This window comes from Haliaeetus albicilla, chromosome 2, assembly GCF_947461875.1.
Source record: "Haliaeetus albicilla chromosome 2, bHalAlb1.1, whole genome shotgun sequence".
Classification (NCBI taxonomy): domain Eukaryota; kingdom Metazoa; phylum Chordata; class Aves; order Accipitriformes; family Accipitridae; genus Haliaeetus; species Haliaeetus albicilla.
The window spans coordinates 47,982,230-48,005,252 of NC_091484.1; the positions used below are offsets into that span (position 1 = coordinate 47,982,230).

Sequence of the window (23,023 nt, forward strand, 5' to 3'; positions counted from 1 at the left end):
TGTTTAAAAATCACAAGTCACTTTCCAATAATGCTAACTCTGGAGCAGCTTTAAAATTAATTTTCAGGTCTGTATGTCTATTTTTGTAATGAAGTCTTTGAGCTTATGACAGAAAGCGAGATGTTTACTTAAGTAATGCATCTGATTGAACTTGTTGTGTGGTATGTAATTACAAAAAAACTTTCCACGTGCAACAAATATGTATCTTTATATTCAGACTTGTTTGAAGAGCAGTTAGGCCATAATTTTATAATTTCTTTTGTCTTTCACTGCTAATTTATTTTGTAGTTGTATTTTGTATATTTCTGTCCCTGAAGTTTCATTGAAGTCTGCCTTAAACATAAATGACTTTACGTTTATGAATTTTCTAGCTGCTTATGGAAGGCCTACCCCAAAGACATTGCAAACTTTTGACTTGGTCTGCATATTAATTCAGCATCTAAAGCATAAAATTCTGAATTAGAAGTGAGAGTTCCAGACTTGAATTATTTTGATTTGTTTGCTTAAAGAAAGGAAAATGCTCACTGAATCTTGAAACTGTAGTCAATAACATGAGAAAATACCAACTTTCTGAAATACTTGCTTTATGGAGCAGATCAGGCAATAATTTGAAACTATTGTTCTTGGTATTAACGAAATATTATATTTTTTTCCCCCCACCAGTAAAAGATCTAAGAAGTTCCCCAGGCCAAGATCTATGTCACTGACTCTACAACTTTTTTGATATTGAGGTGAACAGTTATATCTGCTGTCCCCCTGAACAGTATCTTCAATACTTTTTTTTTTTGGTTTTGGCTATTATGTAGTATATATTGTTGGGAAGAGGATTTATGCTATCTCCTGGGGTTTTTTGCTTTTCTCAATATTGCTGACACTGCATTTAGTGATCTGTTGAAGTGATAAGTGGTATGAAGTTTTCAAAATGTTACATTCCTGGTTGTCATCTAGTGTCGGTAATGTGGACCTGAACAAATACCTTTTCATAGAAGTCCCTTATTTAAATGGGCTTTGGGGACAGGCCTTATGTGATGTTTTCATGTTGTACAAAATCATATAAAATATAATAAGAATTTTATATTTGACATATATGTTATATAAATTATGTAGTTATATTTACTGTGCCTTGAAATAAGTCATCTTAAAATTAAACTTACAGCTGTTGAAAAGGTTCTCAAAAGACAGCAGTATATGGATTGAAGGTAATGTTTAGCAGATTAGTAATTTTGACTGATTTATGTTTGCATGAAATACTAAGGTCTTCTTCTTGATCACAGACAACCTATCACAACAAGTTTGTGTTATTACTGATGTGAAGGAAGCTGTTGCACAAGTAGGTTTTCTCCTTCATGAATGTCTGAAAAGCCAAATAAAAGTAAGTACGACTCTATGGCTGTAAACAGTACAATTAATTTAATGTTTCTGGTTGTCACAACTCATAAGAAATGGTCTAAATAATGTGAATACAGAAACTGAGACCTCCTCTGTCACTGTAGTATTAATTACAAGGAATTAACACCAGGTGTGGAAGTTACCAAGAAAGAAGCATCTTCTGCCCAATTATGCTATAGAGGGGGATCTTACAGATCCTCTTAAAATGTATATATTAGATTAGAGGAGAAATTGGATCCAGACAGAGAGGCCATTTTCTTTAGATTTTATGCATTCAGTAAGCCCAAGTTGTTACAAATATGTTACAGAGGATATGCTTTTGTTACTTTGAAGTCTGAATTAAAGTCTGAACCAATTAAAGAGTAAGTTGTATTCCTGCAGAACTGTGAATACAAAGTCAAATTAATCAGCCTTTTTGCAAAGATAAGGGTACATTTCACTCATAGTGAATGCTCATTGAAACCTTTGCTGTAGGGTATTGGTGGAATTTTCTACTGGCATTTAACTATCTTTTCCTTTTTCATTATTCCTACTAATAGAACTACCACATATCTTCATTTTCCCAAAGGTGATTAATATTTGGTATTTGCTTAAATCTTGACTGATCTTGGGGTGATTCTTAATTATTTCTTATGTGATGATATCACATGTTTCTATTACCCAGAGAAGCAGATGGGAATAGCTGTTCAAAAACACAGTTTTCGTGATTTGCATAGTGTTACTTCTGTAATGGTTTTATTCATGTCTGTTGATCTTCTGCATTGTGTGCTTAGTTAATAGTAGGATGTTCTTCTGTAGCAAACGATTGCTATTTTATATCTAGAAATGTCATTTGACATTGTACTTAGATTTTTTGTTTGGAAAGAATTGTATTTAGCATGGAAAATCATGCTTTATGTCTATTAAATGTCTACATTTAAAAGTGCAAAACATTAGCAGAATTGAATAATGTCTTTTCTTGTCTGAACAGCTGTATAATGGAGCAGAAGTATGTTTCCATTTCACTGATACCAGACCCATTGCTATTTTTTCCTTTTTTCTCTCCATTTAAACTATTCTGCAATTACTAGGAAGACATACATCACTTACCCATAATAGAAAAAAAGTACTACTTTAAGTGCTGACTTAACTATATCTATATATTATGTTTGCATATAACCACTTTAATCATACCATGAGAAACACTTCCAAGCCAGTAATAAAAGTGAAAGAATGCATTATGTTTGATCAACCAGCACTGTAACTCCAAACTTAGCAACCTCAAATCAGACTGGCACCAAAACTAGTTAAAATTTACAACATGTTTTCAAATTTTCATTGCAAAACCAGTTAATTGTTGGGTTGGTCAGGCACCTGAACCTACAGTGCATTTGAGTAAAACACACATAAAATGACCACAAACAAGGTAATGAGGGCATAAATTTAAGGGATTCCTACTGATATGGGACTGAATTTTTCTGATGGCTCTATTAAACCAGTTTATTTATTTGATGATTTCTAGCACCGTTCTTCTCCTTTTTGATCCATGTTGTCTTTCCTCATAATGAAGTTGATTGTTAAATTTTTCTTCAACACTTTCAAAACATTCCTGCAGTGACACCTGCGAAAGAACTCTGTCAAGATCCCTGTCTTGTCTTGTTCTTTGAAACATCCTCAGTCATTCATTTTATGAACCCTTAGATTAAACATATTTATTATTCCTATCTTCATGTTCATAAAAACTTACCATCTCTGCTTCTTTATACTAGCTGATTAACAATTGCTACAATGACCAGAAGTGATTAAGCAAATCCATATACTTTTTTCTATTTAAACACTGAAACATTATCTGACAAACACTTTTTACTGAGGTGGTATTTTTAGGTAAATTTTGCTCTCTCAAGTAGCTGGCAACTTTGATTAATACTAATTTTAATTAAAAATTTAAAAATTAAAAAAAATTGAAAAATTGCATAGGACACTAACATGCCAAATAGAATAAGAATTAATTTTAGCTAATTGATGATGTATTGAAGCTTCTAGTTAGGCAGCTGTGCTTACTTTTCCAAGAGGGAAATCTGATTTAATTCTTGTTGGATAATATGGCTATAAAACAAAGGCTCAGTGTACTGCTTTATCAAATTGTTCAAGTTAAATCAAAACTCTGGTACACCCAATTAAGTTTTAAATGTTCAGGAATACTTAAGCATCATGTATTGTAATATCTCAAGGAAAAAAAAAAGTAGGCCTTCTCCCTTGAGTCATGTTCTATTTACCTTCTGAAAAGACTCTGGCATGCAGTATGCTGCTGTTCATCTAAGTATGTGCAAGGTTGTAAAGGTACTGGGGATTTCTAATTTTACTTCTACAGAAGTTCAAGCCAGGAGAGCCTTGGAGTATTGCATTTTAAAAATATTTCAAGTAATTCTTGCCTTCTTTGATTTTTTGTTTTAAATCTCTTTAAAATAGTAAATGTCAACTGTTTGGGGCTGTGTTACCAAATTTTCAGCCCAAAATGTTTCTAAAATCTTCAGTGCATAAATACCAACTTTTGGGTTTCAAACCACCTTCCTTTGCAAACAAGTTAGCTCCCCAAGTATTAAAAAAATACACAAATACAGCTTTAGATAACAGCACAAAGCCTTTTTAAATGTTGTATTTGGTACTTCTGTTGGATTGTGGATTAAGTGACATTTCAAGGGAACACAGCAGTGTATTGCTTCTGTTGTTTGCTGCTACACATAATGTCTTCTGGGCAGAAATAAAGCTCATCTGAGCAGTGGAACAGTGAGATTTGCTGGTTTAATAGAAGCAACGTGAAAGTTTTTTTGCCTTATTTTCATGGGGTTTTTTATTGGCTTCAAAGTGTTATCTTCTTGTAGGGAACAAATTCCCCTTCTACTACCTGGTTTGCTCTTTTACTTAAGGCAATCCTGAAGCCAATAATGTAGTAGAATCTACTTTTTATTTTAATTAGGATAAGATCATTTCTTAGCTGGTGTTATAGTTAAAGGTTGCAAAATAAGTATGTCTGCGCTTAAGATAGTATTTTAAAGTATTCATTGAGGAAATTATTTTCAGGAGAAATTCTAAATGAGTCTTGTATGCAGAATCCTAGAATACCTGTGTACCTGGTCTTTCATAAGTACTTCTTAATTTATTTTTAGTTGCATGAAGACAAAATATTTTAATATTATAGAGACTTTCTCAGAGGTCTAAAATCATTAGATCATCTTGATCCTTTGAACAGTGTTTTCATCTCTGGGAACAGTTGAACATCCTAACCCAGGCATCAGCGGTAGTGTCTGATACTTGCAGGGCTGTTTCTGGAATGGCTTCCTCTAACAGTGTGCTTCAGCAAAAACTTGCAGAAAACTGCAGTGTGTTGCACTGCATACTTCACTGTTGAGTCACCTGAAAATTTGATCAATTTTTAATTCTCATAATGTAAGTAACAAATGCCAATTTTAAATCATTTAAATGAACAAACTTTGCCATAATGGTGGAAGCTTTAGCAGATAGTTAAAGCTGAGGTCAAATTTGTGACATAGTAACATTTTTTTTTTCTAATCAGGTTGAAGCTATATCAATATCTCTAAGCAAAAATGATAGCCATCTACAAAACATCTTTTCAGGACAGTGCTACAATTTTGTTTGCGTAAAAGTAAGTAGTAAGGATGCATGCTTTTACTTTTGCACTAGAAGTTACTAGTAATAGTTACATATTTGAATAATAAGTTGTTTGTTATTTCTATAATGCTGTATCCATTCCGATGTTTGGTGTTTCTGATGAGCACCAAACTAGAACTTTGAGATACTGGTCTGTTCTTTCTCTCCTGGTTCTGCACTTCCATCAGTATGTTGTTAAACTAGCCATGAATTCTTGCCCAAGAGGGGTGCAACTGAAGTAGTTTAAAATTTCCTTTCATAGATATTGTATTGAAGTGAATTGTCTCAAGAAGAGGTATGTCATATGCGTAGTCATCTAACTGTGCATTGCTACCATGGTCTAAATTAGTGTTTCCCATTTTGGACACATGCATGCCATGCAATGTGTATTTGGGTCCCTGTATGGGAACAGGAAGGTTTTAGATGAACCATACCTGAGACCAATCAAGATCTTTAAACTTGTGATATATATCTATATATAGATATAGATATAGATATTTCTTAAGGATAATATTATTAATCTCAGTCTTTTTCAAACAGCTATAACTTTACCAGACAAAAGCATTACTAATATATTAAAACTAACCAACCAACCAAAGAAAAACCCCCAAAACCAAAAAAAGTGTTGTATCTTTTTTTTTGTAAAGAACAGCTCTTTGAATTCCATTTTTATGAAATCATTGCTTGATGTTTTCAGTAATTCTAAACACTTATTTTCATTTAGGGTAAAAAGTATGCCATTCAAGAAACCCAGCAACTAGTAGATATGTTGGAAAAATCAAATATTCCTCTGTTATATCCAGTTCTCCTTATTTTGGTAGGTAACTCCTGTAAGTTACTGTAAAAAGCATCTAATGAATAATTTTTAAATGTTAGACTAGATTTAAACTGCTGCTAGCTCTGAATAAAATTGTAAATTGCAAATGTACTGCATGCTGTCAGGAAATAAACCAACACTAGCAAATGACAATTTATTAGTTATGTATTTCTGTGAAGGATTCGTTGTGGCTAGTCATATTGAACTGTTAACTCCTGCTTTGCTGTTGTACTCCATCTCTGCTGGAGATGCTGCAAATGATGTACCCTTCTTGAATGCTCAGTTGAAACAGATTTAAGTGGCTTTATTTTTTTCTGTGCTGTGTGGTTCATTCAAAGTTTTAAAATTATTATTGCTTTTCTGGTCCAAGTATTAAAAACTAAATTTGAAGTACTTTGCAAAATAACTTTAATACATACTTTACTTATTGAGATGTTGTAAGACTGAAAAATCTGTTCTGGTATGTGGCAAAAGTTTTAAAGTATATTTTTGGCTGAAATTCTCATTATTTGAGTATTGCTGCCAGAATAATTTAACAGTTCACGTGGACGACAGCTGAAGGTGTACATGACTTTTATTTACTCAGACTGTTAAAAAGGAGTAGATTTGAAAGTCTCCGTGCAGTGTAACCAGATCCAATTAATTCTGTCATTATGTTTTCTAGCTTAATAGGTATGGATGAGAAGTATTGGGTGGAATGAGTGTCATTAATGCCATATATCACAAGGACTGTGCCTCTGGACTACATTTATTATACTCTCCAGCAATAACACAAGATAATGTGTTGTGATTTTAAAATACAATTCCGTATATGAAGCTCTTGAAAAAGGAATAAATAGTTATTTTACATGGGGCCTGAATAGTTTCTGAGGTGTATAGTCTAGTGATCTGGAGGTAAAACTGAGCACTTGCTTCTCAATTTTAGGCTTAATCTGAAATCTAAGTGATGAAATTTCATTACTGATCTAATAAATGAGATATCGTGAAGATCAATTACTTTTACAAATGAAAAAAGTTATATCCTCACCTATTGTCTGCTGTTGTCTTGGAGTAAGCTACTGTGATTCTATGAACATCAATATTTAGCACTTTATTTCTAGACCACCTTTTTTTCTTGACCCTGTTTCTGAGGAAGTTCAGAGTGGGGCCTTAATTTTACTGAATTGTCAAAGATAAATTATTTCTGCCTTTTATAATCAGAGCAATGGCACACCTCCAATTCTGTTGCCCATTTACAAGGCTACTGGATGTGCAGAATGCTCTTTTCTAGACTGAGAATGTTTTCAGTAGTCCTTTATCAAGAACATAAAAAAATGTTTCTGTCTGTGTTAGATTTTGGGGGTGTGCAGATAAAGTTGGAATTGTTAATCAACTAGGTAATACTATGGTGTTAAAAGCATGCTTATTTTTTGCCCAATTCATAGCTAATCTCTACTCTGGACTTTGAATTAAGTACTTTTTTTAGTGTGACACATGGAATGTGAGACCTTTGCTTTAATAATTGTAGCTATAAATATTCTGGACTTAATATTTCCTGAGAAATAGGTATGAATGCAAATAATGCTTACACAAGCTCACCATGAAATTTAGGTTTTGCCCCTAAGATACTAGATCTTGAAGTCATTGTAGAATCCAGCACCATTTTTAATGAAAGTGTACTTGCTTGAGCAGCCTGCAGCATGCATAAATTATTTAGGTGGACAACTTTTAAAATAGCTTTAGGAGAAAATGATACATTGAATCCCTTTACTGTACTCCAGATCCATCCGTTGTTCCTGACAACTACTTGAAATTTCCTAAAACTAGACAGTAGGAGAAAAGTCTTATAACTAGGTTGGAGCAGTTGCTAACCTTTAAAACACAGATACACATATATTTGTTAAAAGTATCTTTAAAAAAATGAAGTACCCTAACTATAAAAAGGCATTTTATGCTTCACTTTCAAATTTTATAGAGTTACCACACCATCTTTTAGAAATACAAGAAGGAAAAAATAGGAGGACTGGAAAGTATGTTTTAAATGACTAAAGAATTAGCTAAACAAATCATTGTCTCATATTAATCAGTGGGAACTATATAAGTCCTTTAAACTTCTGATCCCTAAAACTCATTACAGATGGCATGGCTGGGGGATGGAAACTTCCTTCAGCAGTCTTTAATTAAATTTGGTGTTGGGTGTCCTCCTCACTAAGGCTTATGAGTGGGATTTTTCCTCAGCTTTATTCTTCACTATATACTTCATTTAACAAAAAACCTGAATGCATTGTTGGTGAAAAGTCCTGTAAGATACTTTCTTTTGATGTAAAAGGGCACATTAATATTTCTCGGGCAAATGTGACTCAGAATTTTAAGCAATATGATGGTATTTAAATGCACAGGTTTTAGGTACTAGCTGTATGGGAAACATTATTATTTTCTGCTCTCAGAAGTAAAACTATTCCTGATAGTGAAGAATTGAAAGAATAAATGAGGAGAGCAGCTAACTGCTTCCATTCTAACCTCATAATCAAGAACAGTCTAATGTAGACTTTTTTGTAATTGGAAAGTTCTTGTCTATTCTTTCATTTCAGGACATGCGTAAATTTTTTGTAACAATCTGATAATTAAGAGAGTCAGTTTTATTTTTTGCTTCTGATATTCAGCTTCTTTATTTGTAAAAATGACAGGTGTTATTATTGAGCCAGACTGTCTGTTTTAACTAGCCTGGGGAGAATTATCCCAGTAAAAGGATGAGCTTGTACTGGACATGAAGACTTCTGTCCATATTCCTGCCCGTAAATTGCCACAGATTTCCAAGTCTATTCTTTATCCTGGTGCCTGACTGGAGTTTTTTGTGGCATCTGTAAGCCGAAGCAGCAATTGGACTACCGTATCTGAACATAGCAGAAAAGGAAAGATTAATGTTACAGGAGAAGTAGGAAGCACAGAGGTAAACTTCATGCAATTATTTGTCTGCATCAAAACAATATCCTATCTGCTATAACCAGAAGAATCATATTCCTTAAACTGACATGACTTTTCTGAGTAATACATGTTCACGTTTGTAGATGCTATGAGTAGATATGATTTTTATTTTGTTGTTATTCCTTAGGGTTAGAAAGAAAGGAAAGTTAGTACTTCAGCTCTGTAGTTGCCATTATTTGCATTTCAGTACAAAATTAAGTTTGAGAAAAATCCCTTTTTAAAGCTGTGGAACAGTTTAATGGTAAATAGGTGTTAGGCTGTGTTCTCTCAAAATAGTAGGTTTTAAAATTTCTTGTAAATAGCTGTAAATGAGCTGTACTTTGCCTTGTTTTGGGTAAAAAATAACAAAATAGTGAGTGAAAATTAATCTCTGCCTGTGTAGTAGAACACAACAGCTTTACTCCTGGTGAATATGCACTTAGACAATAAACAGCTTTTTAAAAAGTGTTGCAAGGGAAAATGAGTAGAAACCTATTATCTGTCAGGATAAATTGAACATAAGGTACAAAGGGAACTTGAAATAATTTTCCCAAGCACAGATCTCTGGGGCTACCTCTATACTCCTGCCTCTCTGTAGTACTTGCAGATAAGTTTTATATCGATGGAATCATTCAGCCAGAAAAATATTTTCTCTTTCTTTTAAGGGGAAAAGTATTTCTGATATTAATCGATGCTGAAACTTTATATGTAGAAATCATCATCCTTAATTTTGATTTCTACAGTTAATAGAAACTTTGTAAAGTAAGCTGATTAAACTGTGGAACACATAAGCCTTGGGAAAGGGTTGAGCTAGTTGATACATCCCTGGAGATAAGACCCACCATGTTTGTGCAGCATCCCTGCTGGATATGAGACCTGCCTTTCCCAGCCCAAGAGCTCAGGACAGTCATATCCCTATGTTCTTTTGTAGTAGTCTCTGCTTTTTAAACTTGAAGTGTTATCTTGAAATTAATCCAATTTAGGCAACTAATATGCTATACTGAAAAGGTGGTAAATTCAAATTAAATCTTTAAATAATACAGTTCCATTTTGAAAACCTTTAAGATGCTTAAGAAAAACACCTGTATTTCTCTAGTATCCTGATAGTAAAAGAAAGAAATCTGTGAAAGTTAGAGCTTAGAAAATAAGGTTGTTTTTTTTCTGATTTAATTAAATATTTTAATATGCAGTTAGAACATTGTGTTCCAATGTCTTCTGGTGTATTGGTTTCACTGTGCTTTGAAAAGAAATAATTTTCATGTCACTAAATATATAAGTACTGGAATTCAATAGTAATAGAAACTAACTAAGAAAAACCTTTGTTAGCCTGTATTTTTACGTGTGCTTAACATATAGAAATGAGATACTAAAAGCTGGACGTCTAGAATAACATACTATGGAAAAAGCAGAATTTTGGGGGGTTTGTTTTTTTTCTTGTTTGTTCCTCTGCAGGTGCACTTGGATATTTCAGAAAATATTTCTTTCAGCATTGAGATGGAAGAACTAACTAGGATCAAGAAATTTGCAAGGGAAGTGAAAAAAAAAAATATTTTGGTTTATGGTCTCCTTATCCAATATAAGGTATGTATTCTTTTTCTATGTGCAAATTATCTCTGATTTATATGATTAATGATAGAATCTTCATTTAAAACAAAATCAAAAGGAAATAAATATGACATGAAAATATTTTTTTGGAAGATTGTTGCCTGTTCTTGTTCAAAATTCAGAAGAGCCTGTAGTTATAGGCAAAAATGTAAGCATTGTGATTAGAGAAGAATAAATGGTAAAGATTTTTTAGAAGCATGCAAAAATGTCAGGGCCCTTCTTCTTTTTGCTTTTCTGCTTTGAAGCTTGCTTTTTGCAGCATTGAAAAAGTAAAAAATAATAAAAGTGCATTTGATCAGTGGTTCTGCAGAATTTTACGTTCCTCATCAAAATAGTGTTTGGTATTCAGGTGACAGAAAGGGCATGGCATGTAAGTGTTTAAACAAGTGTCCATGTCTGCAATAGCTGCAAATTGCCTCAGCTGGGGGCAAAAAGGGTTAGCCCTCCAGCATCCTTTGTACTCACAAAAGCTACTTAAAATAAACCATTTTGCCTGGGAAACGTGTTGTGCCAACCAGAAAAGTGGGCTGCCTTGCCTCCAGTGCAGATGTAGTCTTTGCAGCTTCTTAACTTAGTCAACAGTGAAGGAAGAAGTAAGTTATTCAATGGAAATTTTAATAAGAATAAATGTAATCTCAACTGATTTTTTAAGGTTGAGTTAGGTTTTTTCGGTTTATATATAATTGATTAAACATGACTATATATCTTTTTCTGGTATACCAAAGACTTTGTTTTCCCTCCAAATTCTATGGTTTTATTAAGAGCTATGAGTATCAATACCTATCAGTTAATGTTTTTACAGACCTCTAATGCCAACAGAATATGAATAATGCTATTATATGACATCAGTTTGTCTCTTGTTTGTAGAACACACAAGGGCATACAACTATTTTCAATCTTCTTTCTGGTACTATCAAACCCCATTTTTTTCTGGGTGAATTCTGGCTTCTCTTGGTAAAAATAATTCGAATAACTGTTGAAAAGTAGCTCTAAGAGGCACCTTATCATGGTAAAAAGTAACATTGCAAGTATTGCTTTAGTGTAAGTACATTTTTTTCCTTTGAAACTTCATTGGGAGTGTATATGATTTTATATGTAAATGGAAATATATATATATATATATGTGGATAACAACAGTTAGTAACGCTGACTGGAAAAAAGGGAAAACTTCTATAATCTTCAGTGGATTTTTATGACCATGGCACCAAAACTTTTTATCAATAACAGGCATGTATAACAACAATATGACATCTGAATGGAAATTCTCGATCCTTGGTGGTAAGAGAATTACAGCAGATAGTTGCCTCCATTTTTTGAAAATAAAAAGTTAGAATGATTATGTAATATCACTGCAGGCAGAATTGTCATTTATTAGCATGGAAAAAATATTATATAGAGTAAAACACGTTGCAAAGTAAGTAAACTACCACTAGCTACCTTGTTTTAAAATGGCTTTAAAACATGTCCTGCTCACAAAGACGGGGATATAGTCCTGAGTTCCTGCTTGTTAGTGTTTTGATAGATGAGTAACAAATAGGTTATACGGATCATGTGTATATATGTGATACATGTGTCAAGTTTTCTTTTGGCTGCAGATCTACAAAGAACAGAATTGTTTCTAGGTGAAGACCTGTGGAAAGACTTGACATATGAATCTAGAAATGACATAACCCAAACTTTATTGCTGGTCTGGGGGAGAGTGAGAAGGGAGCACTGTGAACAAAAGCAATTTGTTAAGTGAATAGACATCTTTAAAATGGGTGTGTGTGGGGGGGGTGTTTGTTTTTTTAGTTCCAAAGCATGATTTGAGAGTCACCAAGGTAATTTACTTTTAGTACAACCCATTAGCTAATAGTTGAATCCATAGGTGAATTGCATGCTTGAGGATGGAAGGGTAAGTTTCATACTGGCATGATGGGGGGTCCAAAGGTAGTGGAAACACAAAAAGCACCTGCTGCTGTAATGCAGGATACTCAGCCTGTTGTCACAATAACTTCTATCAGTATCCGCTTTCCAGAAGTCCCTGAAAAGCTATAGTTTATTTCAAAAAAAGTGGTGACAGATTACTTCATGGAGCTTCCCTCTAGCTGACAGGTTATATCATCACTACCAGACATGCATGGTTGATATACACACTTTTACTAATTCAAAAACAGGGATAAAATGTAAGGGACGAATAATTTATTGAGACACATGACCATGGTAATACTGAGGTGAAATTATTTTACATTTAGAAGGGTTGTATGATTAAGTGGGTATGACGATATGTTGATATAAAAGAATATGGGGGCACTTTTTAAGATTCTGCATTAGAAAAGTAAATTTGATGAAATAAATATTTTCTGAGATATATAATTGGGTTTTATGTTTTGGAAATGAAAGTGGAATGCTTTTGAAACCTAGGAGTACATTTTTGACAGTATTGAAGGAGATATGAAGGCCTAAGAAAAAGTATAAGTCTTCATTTTAATTTCTTAAATGCAGTGTTTATTTGGTATTTAGAAAAAGATATCAAGTACTTCTATGAATATTTGATACTCCAAGAAGCTAGTCAGGAAAATTAAAGGAAAAGGCTTTAATGTGCTTTATAAATTCCCTGCTTTGTACCTTCCATTTGCTCAAAATAAGTGCATGTTCATGGCTTGTACACAACAGTTACTTCTCTCATAAACATTATGCATGGAATGCTGAATTACTGATATTGATACAAAGATTGGATCCACTTCATAACAGCTCTAGTTTGCATCCTGAAAGTATTGTTTATTTAAATTTCACTTATGAAAATATTTTTAAAGGCAGTTCTTTTCTAAAACAGTTCTGCAATGTTAGAAATGGTTTTTCATATTCAAAACACAGAGGGGGAAAGGGTATTTAGTAAATTCCAGAGTCTGAACTTGTAGAGTTAGCTTTTGGGGGTTTTTCAGATGAGTTGAAGGAAATAGCTGATAAGCAAGGTGAATTAAAAATAGGGATGAAAATCCATTTTTTATGGAAGATATAACTGGCATTTGTTGATGACAATGTTAGTAAAATTCCTGGTGCCTGACTGGAGTTTTTTGTGGCATCTGTAAGCCGAAGCAGCAATTGGACTACCGTATCTGAACATAGCAGAAAAGGAAAGATTAATGTTACAGGAGAAGTAGGAAGCACAGAGGTAAACTTCATGCAATTATTTGTCTGCATCAAAACAATATCCTATCTGCTATAACCAGAAGAATCATATTCCTTAAACTGACATGACTTTTCTGAGTAATACATGTTCACGTTTGTAGATGCTATGAGTAGATATGATTTTTATTTTGTTGTTATTCCTTAGGGTTAGAAAGAAAGGAAAGTTAGTACTTCAGCTCTGTAGTTGCCATTATTTGCATTTCAGTACAAAATTAAGTTTGAGAAAAATCCCTTTTTAAAGCTGTTTTGATTTAATGATTACTTTACCTTGAAAATATAAATGACTTGTATGGTATTACTATGTGTCAGAATAAGAATTTTTTTTTAATAGTAGTTAGTCTAGTAGGGTATAATGCAGAACAGCCAATTCTGAATATTAGGAGGAAAAGCTGTAAAAAGAAGCCAAGTTACTCTTAAATAAAGTTTTACTTAAAAGAGGTGTTAAGAATTGCTAAGAAGCCAAAGAATACAGAAGGTAATGTCAAGACATTGCATCCATGCAGGGCTGGAAATACATTAATCTTGGAAGCACTGGTTTATGTTATTCAAACTATAAGACTTGGGACGGAACCTCAGTTGCATGTGGTAGTTACTTGTTGATCTGTGTTCTGAGCAATGCTGCAATAATACTGAACTTGGGCCTTGATCTCACAAACACATGCATTATTATCTTTAAACATATCCTAAGTAGTTAATGGTTTTATACTTGAATATGACAGTAATGTTTTAAAAAAATACTATTTTGTCTATTTACTGCTATTCTCCCTTTTAAAATAATAATGTCTTATGACTGAATTAGAAAAAATAGTGAACACACATAAAAAGAAAATGTAAGCAGCATTTGATAATATGTGAGTGCAAATTCAGAAGCTTGTGAAGGTTGCAATAATAAAATCTTGGTCTAAAAGTTTCGGTGATAACTTTGTTACTTTTCACAGAGAATAAAAAGGAACAATTATCATCCAAAATAAAGCCTGCATGGATGGACATAGGAAGCCACAGAAAGCTTTAAAATATGAAAGTAATACTAATATATCTTAGTTATAGAACCATATTAATTTTAAATAACCCTACTTCAGAGAGTCACTGACAGAATGTTGGGTCAGAACAGCAAATACATGCTAAGGCTTGCCTGGGGCAAGGTGGCCCCCCAAATACTTTTGCCTCTGAAACCTCTATTTGATTAAGGACCTGTTCACTGACAGCCAGAAAAATCACAGTCCATACCTAAAAAGAGACAAATGATGCAACAGAATAATTGTTACAAAGCTGCTTGAAACTAAACAGAAACTGAAGTGTGGGTGATTTCTTATGCAAACATACTGGACATTTATTGTAGTCTTTAAGACTTTTTGAAGACAAGAGGCCTGTCTACAGTGTACTTGATGGCTCAAGAAATACTTAGAGTGCTAAATGTGTTTTCTGTCTGGTTTGGTAAACTAAAAAGGTAAACGTTTACAGTTTCTTTTTCATCAAAGGTCCCTTAAAAATAGTATTATGTGCAGACATTGAGGCAGTGGTTCTCAAAACAGGGATTACAACCCTAAAGGGCATCATCGAAGTGGCAAAGCACAGGGTGGTTTGGCAACCAGTGTTGAGATAATGAGCCTGAAGGGCAAATGAAGTAAAATCACAAACTAAGTCTGATAACTTGTTGAAAACAAGTGAGCCATGCCCGAAATGATCCCTGCGTGCTTCTTAATTCATTTAATAATCAGCATAGAATTGGTCAAATGATTGCAGTCTGATTAGAATGATTGGGATGCTGCCTGGAGACCTCTCTCTTCTCAAGATGACACTTTTTTGATTTCAGCTGCAGTGACATAATGGATTGTAATGAATATGGAAGCCTACATCTATTCATAGAAGTCCTTAAGGCCAAGTAATTACTGTTTAGTATTTTCAAGAGGCAGAAACCCAACTATTAAGTAGCATGATCCTACAGACTGTTCACTCTTTCATCAAGGAAAATTGGGCAAATGAGTGATGAGCCAGAGTGATCTTGCTTGCGCAGAGTGTGGAACAGAGAGGGAAACCAAGTCCACTTTGAAACTTTTTACATTAGTAACCTCATAGAAATCAGCATCTGTAAGTATATTAAGACAAAGGCCTAGCAAGTCCTTCACCAGTAAAACTAGAGATTGATATTTATGGAGGCTGGACATGATTTAATCCTTAATAATTAATTATTACTACTGTCTGAGATCAGTCACGACTATGTATTTTGCAATAGGTAGAACTGACATGATGAAAAAGATTTATAGACACTGAATTTAAAATAAAACTACAAGACACTCCTGATGGAATTTGCAGTAAATAAAAGATACAGAACTGGGGGCTCTATGAATGATACTCAAGAAATCAAACATAAAATTATCCTTTTCTCTTGGGAATGGCTCACACAAAACCAGTAAGATTCCTCATGAGGAAAATATTCTGAATCGGTCATACCACCTTTTAATGCCCTCCAAAGTTGGTAATAGAATTTATGGAATAAAAAGTTTATAGGTGATATTTTGCATATATCAATTTTCAGATCTTTAGTAATTTCAGCAATATTTAGCTTATCTTCATATTTGAATTTTGCAGGTGGGTGGAGATTATTTGAAACAGATTAATTTGCTTTGGTGAAAAAGATGATACTTTCATGGGAAAGAATCATTGTGCCCCATCAGTATTTTCACACACACAAACAGTTACAGATAACTTTCTGACTCACCTTGATAATTTTGTCTTTGATTTTTTTTTTAAATCTCCAACAGCTCATCATTCATTCATGTATTTTACTGTGTGAATGTGTGGAAATCTTAACAGGCTTTGTTCAAAAAGTGTATGATAAAAAACATTGTTCCATCTGTTTGATTTGATCATCAGAATTTTTTGTCTGTCAGACTTGTTCACATGAAAGCACATTTACAGGAACTTCTGAAAATAGCGCAGTTTTAAAATATAGATTTAGTCATACTCTTTGTAACAACTGCCTGTTAGCACAACTTATTTCTATAATTTTTACATCTTAGTATCAAAATTGATGGAGAGTTCTCTTAAGATTTCTGTCAATGAAATATTTATATTACTTACCTACAGAAAATCAGTTCCAAATTTAATGTTTGAAAGATGGAAAGCCAAATAGTTCCAAAGAAATAGTTCTGTGTGTGAATATTTTTTTCTGCTATGTAATAGATACAGAAATAATAAACCACCTAAGTGGCTTTTTACTTTGAAGTGAAATCTGTTTAACCAAACCAACCTTCTCCATCTTTTTTTCGTACTATTTGAAGCAAGAAATTAAAAAAGGTCACCTCTCTGGAACATTAGTCAATTAAGAAATATATTAATTACAAGTTTACCAAAGTATTGGTTAAACTTTAGGCTTTTGTCATGGTTTAACCCCAGCCAGCAACTAAGCACCACACAGCTGCTCGCTCACTCCCCCCGTGTCAGGATGGGGGAGAGAATTGAAAGAGTGAAAGTGAGAAAACTCGTGGGTTGAGACAAAGACAGTTTAATAGGTAAAGCAAAAGCCGTGCACGCAAGCAAAGCGAAACAAGGAATTCATTCACCACTTCCCATCGGCAGGCAGGTGTTCAGCCATCTCCAGGAAAGCAGGGCTCCATCATGTGTAACGGTTACTTGGGGAGAGAAACACCATCACTCCCCCTCCTTCTTCCCCCCCAGCTTTATATGCTGGGCATGACGCCATATGGTCTGGGATATCCCTGTGGTCAGTTTGGGTCAGCTGTCCCGGCTGTGTCCCCTCCCAACTTCTTGTGCCCCCCCAGCCTCCTTGCTGGTGGGGTGGGGTGAGGAGCAGAAAAGGCCTTGGCTCTGTGTGAGCACTGCTCAGCGGTAACTAAAACATCCCTGTGTTATCAACATTCTTTCCAGCACAAATCCAAAACATAGCCCCATACCAGCTACTATGAAGAAAATTAACTCTACCCCAGACAAAGCCAGCACAGTTTTGAGTCAGGAAGGGACATAAACATTTGAGTGTTAAATTATTTAACACCAATTCTAGAAGTCTGTCTTGCTTGAAACATGTAGCATTGTGGAAAGCGCAGAAACTTGCCTGTACTGCTGCTGATTTTAGTAGATATCCTGAAGCCTGATACTGGATCTTATTGATCAACAAATTGTGATTGTTATTCTTTTTTTCAGGGTTTTAGTGTGTCTACCTTGAATGCATGCATAAATGCTTTTATATTTCCTTGCTCATTTTCTCTTGCTTTCTCTCTCTGTTGTTCTCTCTCCCTTGCCATTCCTTGTTTCCCCTTGAATCTTCCTCCTCTCCTAGCCAAAACAGGTAATAAATTAGTGGATTTATTACAACTGTGCAACTTTAGTAAAGACACTCAAATGAAGCATTTCCACAAGCTGACTTCACAGTGCAGTAGCAAATTCCCAGTCTGAGGAAGATGAGCTTTTTAGAAAAATAATTGGTAACCTTTGGGGTTTTCATTAAATAACTCTATAGGTTTTTATCAGAGAAAGGTTAGGAAGTTGCTCAATTTGTCTCTGCTATTACAGCTTCTAGGAGTTTAACAAGCTGCACAGAAAATGATGAGATTAACGTTTTATGCCTTTTACACATAACCTTTTTAGACTTACTTCAGCTATTGAACTTATAATTGGAGAAATCAGAGTTCTGCCATCACTTTGTCAGCCAAAATGATTGAGGCATGTAGACTTATCTTAAAAGTCATGTCTTCATAAAACGGTCTTTAAACTTCCTTGCATTTATAGCCCAGTTCAGCCATTCTGCCAATATTAGACAATAAAGGTTGCCAGTTGTTTCTATTGTGGATATTTTAATTGTATAAAATGAATTACACTAAAATAGCTTAATAGTATGGAGTGGAATTGGGGGGAACAAGTGGATTCAAAAGGTGAAATGCTGAGCTCTCTAGAGGAAAGGAAAATATGTAATATACAATATAGCAACTTAGAAAAGTGTGTATGTATTAATTATGCTAGATACTTTAATCTGTTAGGAAATAAACATTGGATTGGAACCATTTGCAAAAACAAATACTATGAGCATAAAAACTGAGTTTCATCTTCAAATCTGTTAGTATGCATATTCTGACTTTTTTTTCCATCTTATGAAAGCTTTGATGTTGACCTGCTATCTCTTAGTGGAAACACATAAACATTTACAATGAAATTTTGTTTGCAAGCAAACTGCTTTTAACTTCTTTTTTCCACTGCTAGCTTGCCTAACAGAAACCTGTGAAGTCCATTGTATCTGTTTACAGAGAGTTGCACTTTCGAACTGTTAGTGCTGCAATTCTCAACTTAAAGCAACGCTTGTACTCTTTTACTGTCTAAGCTGGGCATCAAAAATTAGTCTTCTCACCTTGCTTCCATGCTATGCCCTAGAAGCATCATTTAGCAGGTAACCAAAATACTCACCTATAGAGATGAGTACATATAGAGATGTATGCAAACCATATAGAGATGGTTTTTATGGCCTAGGTCTGAATACATAAAACAACAATAAAAACCAAGCTTATTAAAATTGTTATGTGTGGTTAAGAGACATTTTGAAAATGTTGCCAGGTTGCTGTTGTGTTAGTTTCCTAATCTTTTGTATTTGGATGCACTTCTTTAGTGAAAAATATGGCTGAAATTTTTCAAGTAACTTTTTCCAGTTTCAATGCAAATTTTAGTTTTATAGCTGAAGTATTAAACAACTCTGGCAGTAGGATTTTATAGAGTTAATGCTAGCTTGGCTGGTAATACAGATGCTGATCAATATTTTACTGTAGAGTCATCTCAGAAAGATGTGTTCTCTGTTGCTGTATAGGTTTTGTATTTAATCATATGGCAAAGATATGTAACATTTCTGTGGAATTCAGGGCTTCTACAGGCAAAGATCAGTATTTCTTCTCCATGAATTTACTTGTATCCAATGATAAAGATATTGGTTGTGCTTTAACTTTTTTTGACTGTGACATGTAACTTCACGCTTCAACCAAATAACTTCCTCAGTTTGTAGAACATTTTCATCACTGTATTTGACCAGGAAAACTACAAACTTCAGCCATTTAAACACAAGAAGACATCCCCATCAAGCTGTACATTGCTAGTAACTGAAAACATTCTGCAGCTTTTGCAGCAGTCCTCAAGGTATGGTAGCTGCTAAAATTTGTGCAGTGGAGGCAGTGGCCATCAAATCTGTATTGGGAGTGTTAACTTCCACTTTCACCCTCTCCCACTACTTACAAGCAGGAATCAAGTAATCCAGCCCCAGGCTGGCTTTGGGGGATTTCTTTACAAGGGTTGGAAGCTGTGCTTGAGATTTCTGTACAGATTTGAGATACTAAGCCCCAAACCTTATTTGTTGCTTATATCAGATTGTTCATATGAAAGTCATCCATTATGGAACATACCCAGTGCTGAAGTGTATAAAAATAATATGTGATATTACACTTCATGGTAAAAGCCCTTCAATGTCAAGAATGAAAAATGCTCTTTACTCCCCAGCCTGTGCACAGCCTTAAGGTCCCAATGAACTTTTAAAAATTATTTGGGAAGATAGAAATAAAACATAACAGACATTTTTGATTGAAAATATCAGAAAATCAATAACTTTCGTAGTTTATTTAAAATAAAGATTGTTTTCTCAGCATAACTGATAGAACAACAGCAAATTATAAACCCACTTTTGCTACTCGAGGTCTTTCCCACCATGTATTTTCTATTGTCTTCAAATGAGACTGCTTCTCTTTTAGATTCTCTGTTTTAAGAGCTGTGAATAAATCCGTCCCCCATTTACTTTCTTCTATTATGACAGCTGTGTTTCTTGACTGCAGTAGGATTTTTCTTTGAATGAAAGATGATGCATCCTTACACAGTAGGATGAGTGAGAGCTTTCCTTTTCACACATTATTATTTCTGCAGCTAGTTAAGAATGCTTCTTTTAATACGACTAACACCACTAACATAACCTTTGTTACATTCAAAAATGCAGCTGAAAATTGCTAAAGCTGTAGCATTAAGAAAACAGAACTGGAAGAGAGTGTCTGACACTGAGTTGAGTCCCTTGCTTCCTAGTCTTGCATTCTTTTCATTAATCAGTCAAGTGCTCTTCCAAAATGACTTTAAGTTTTTCTGCATCCCTCATTCTTACTGGAAGACGAGCTGTGTTTTATCTCTTTCTGCATTTACAGTGCAGTCATATCCTTCTCAGACTTATTTTTATGGAATAAAGAATTCAAGCTCTTCCATCCTCCCTTTGTGTCATAGCCTGTCTATCCTAGTAGCTCCTTTGTGCACTTGAACCTTTTTGAGATTTGTACGGCTATGTCACCTGTCTCGTCTAGAAGTACCTGTTCTGATACATCCCAGGTTTGGGTTTCTTTGTTGGAGTGGGCTTTATTATGCTGTGATATTGCCATCAAAGATGACCACAATGGGTCAGATCAGAAGTTTGTCTAGGCTGTTATCTTGTGTCCAACAGTAGCTGTAAAGAAATGCCTAGAAAAGAATCAGATCAGGGAAAGCATATATGACACCCCTAATTCTCTCCCTATACTCAGTTATTGTTAACTTAAGTGTCTCCTAGGACAGAGCTGTTTTCTGTGGAATTATTAGCCTTTAATAGATTTCTATTCCATGCTTTTGTCTGGTCCCCCGAGGTCCACGTAAACTTACAGCATCCACTGCACCCTGTAACGAACAACTACATAGACTGGAAAACGAAAGAGAGAGGGTTCTTCACAAAATAGTGTCCTAATCATAAGATCTTGCTTCTGAGTAATAATGGTCTGCTGAGATCCCATCATTTAAAATGCAAAATACCCATACATTATTTTATATTCATCTATATTGAATTTAATTTATCATTTTATTGCCTATTTACTCAGCTTATAATGGTCTTTCTGCATTTCATTTCAGTCAGCCCTAGACTAATAAACTTTGTATCATAAACAAACTCATATTATTGCTTGCTCGTTTTTCCAGTTTGTTTATGAATGTGTTGAACAATGTAGATCCTATACCAGGTCCCAGCTGAGCTATGCGGGTTCTTTTCTGAGAACTGACTATTTACTCCTACCCTCTCCACTCTGTCTTTTGAGCAAGTATGTATGCATGTCAGGACTTCCATCTTATATCATGGCACCTTAGTTTTCTTAAAAACTTTTGGCAAGGAATTTTGTTGAAAGTCTTGGAAATCCCAGTACATTCAATCAACTGTCACCCACTCCTTTGAAGAAATCCAGTAAGACTGCAAAGTAAAACTTCGAAAGAAAGGCAGGTTGACCTTACCATCATCTTTAACTTGCCATCTGCTACCACTCTCCAGTATTTAATTTTTTGTTAAATTGCCTGATACAGGCTTACAGCTTTCTATACCATAGTTCTCTGTATCTTTCCAGATTTTTCTTGTTTTAAATTGGCAATTACTACCACCCAGTCATGCCTACTAAGGCGATTTTTAAACTAGAGATTATGCACCACCGTTAGGAACTGAGCTTCAGAACTGTTGGGTGAATGCCATATAGTCCTAAGGATTCGTTACATTCCTCTTTTTAATTTCTTCCATACCTCTTCTACAGTAACTGCAATTTTGCAGGTTATTTGGCCATTAACAAAGAGGGGAGCCAGCATGTGAATTTCCCCACACCAATTCAAAGAATTAATTTAGTTTCCCTGCAATAGCTCTGTCTCTCCTGAGTGCTCACTGTACACATTGATTATCAGTTGGCCCTACAGACTCTCTGGCAGACTTCCTGCTTCTGATATGTATGAGGAAAGATTTATTATTGGTTTTGATTCTTTTTGCTAGTTGTTCCTCAGAATCTTTTTTTTGTTTGCCTTACTGTGCTTTCATGTTTACTATGCCAAAATTTATGGTTCTCTATTTTTTCTATCTGGGCATGTCTCCATATTTTTGAAGGATGCCTTCTTGTTCTTACAATCTCCCTTCTCCTGCTGTTTAACCATACCACCCTCTTTCTGGCCTTCCTCAAGCCTTCCCCCCAGGCAGCAGCCATTGGCTTTGTGCTTTCAATATGGTCACCCTTAGGAGCTTCTATATTTCCTGGGAGGATTTAATTCTCTTAGCTGCTTATTTACCTTCTTTTTAACAAGTTTCCTAAGTTTTTCATTATGTAGTTTTCATTTCTGTCCCTTCATCATTTTATATTCAGTATATGTAATCTAGGCTCTTTGCCTTAGCTTTGATCCATTCTGCGATGGATCTGTATCCTGAATTCAAAATATAATACAAAACATTCTTTCTTCTTGTGTTGATTTGATTTCCTTATTCTCTCTTCCACTCATCTGCAATTTGTTCTGTCTTCTGTTTTCTTCCTCAGTCTGCAGTGTTGGCCTCCTCTTTCTTGGCTTTTGATCCTGGCTCTTTCAGAAGCCAGGATCTTGACTCTTCTTGTAGGTCTAGCTGCACTACCTGATTCTTGTTGCAAGATTTCTTATAATTTG

At 34.6% G+C, this 23,023-nt stretch overlaps 1 protein-coding gene across 2 annotated transcripts in view; it reads left to right on the plus strand.

Annotated features, from left to right (window-relative positions):
- Positions 1-23,023, plus strand: part of CRPPA (CDP-L-ribitol pyrophosphorylase A) — a 122,424-nt gene that overhangs the window by 60,130 nt on the left and 39,271 nt on the right. The window contains exons 6-10 of one of the 2 annotated variants that reach the window (XM_069774130.1): positions 1,275-1,372; positions 4,943-5,032; positions 5,762-5,854; positions 10,250-10,378; positions 11,630-11,731. In XM_069774130.1, the coding sequence (XP_069630231.1) occupies positions 1,275-1,372; positions 4,943-5,032; positions 5,762-5,854; positions 10,250-10,378; positions 11,630-11,650 (431 nt within the window). In that variant the 3' untranslated portion in view covers positions 11,651-11,731. Of the gene's footprint in view, positions 1-1,274; positions 1,373-4,942; positions 5,033-5,761; positions 5,855-10,249; positions 10,379-11,629; positions 11,732-23,023 lie in introns of those variants that run through there. The other variant, XM_069774121.1, reaches the window with a different exon arrangement.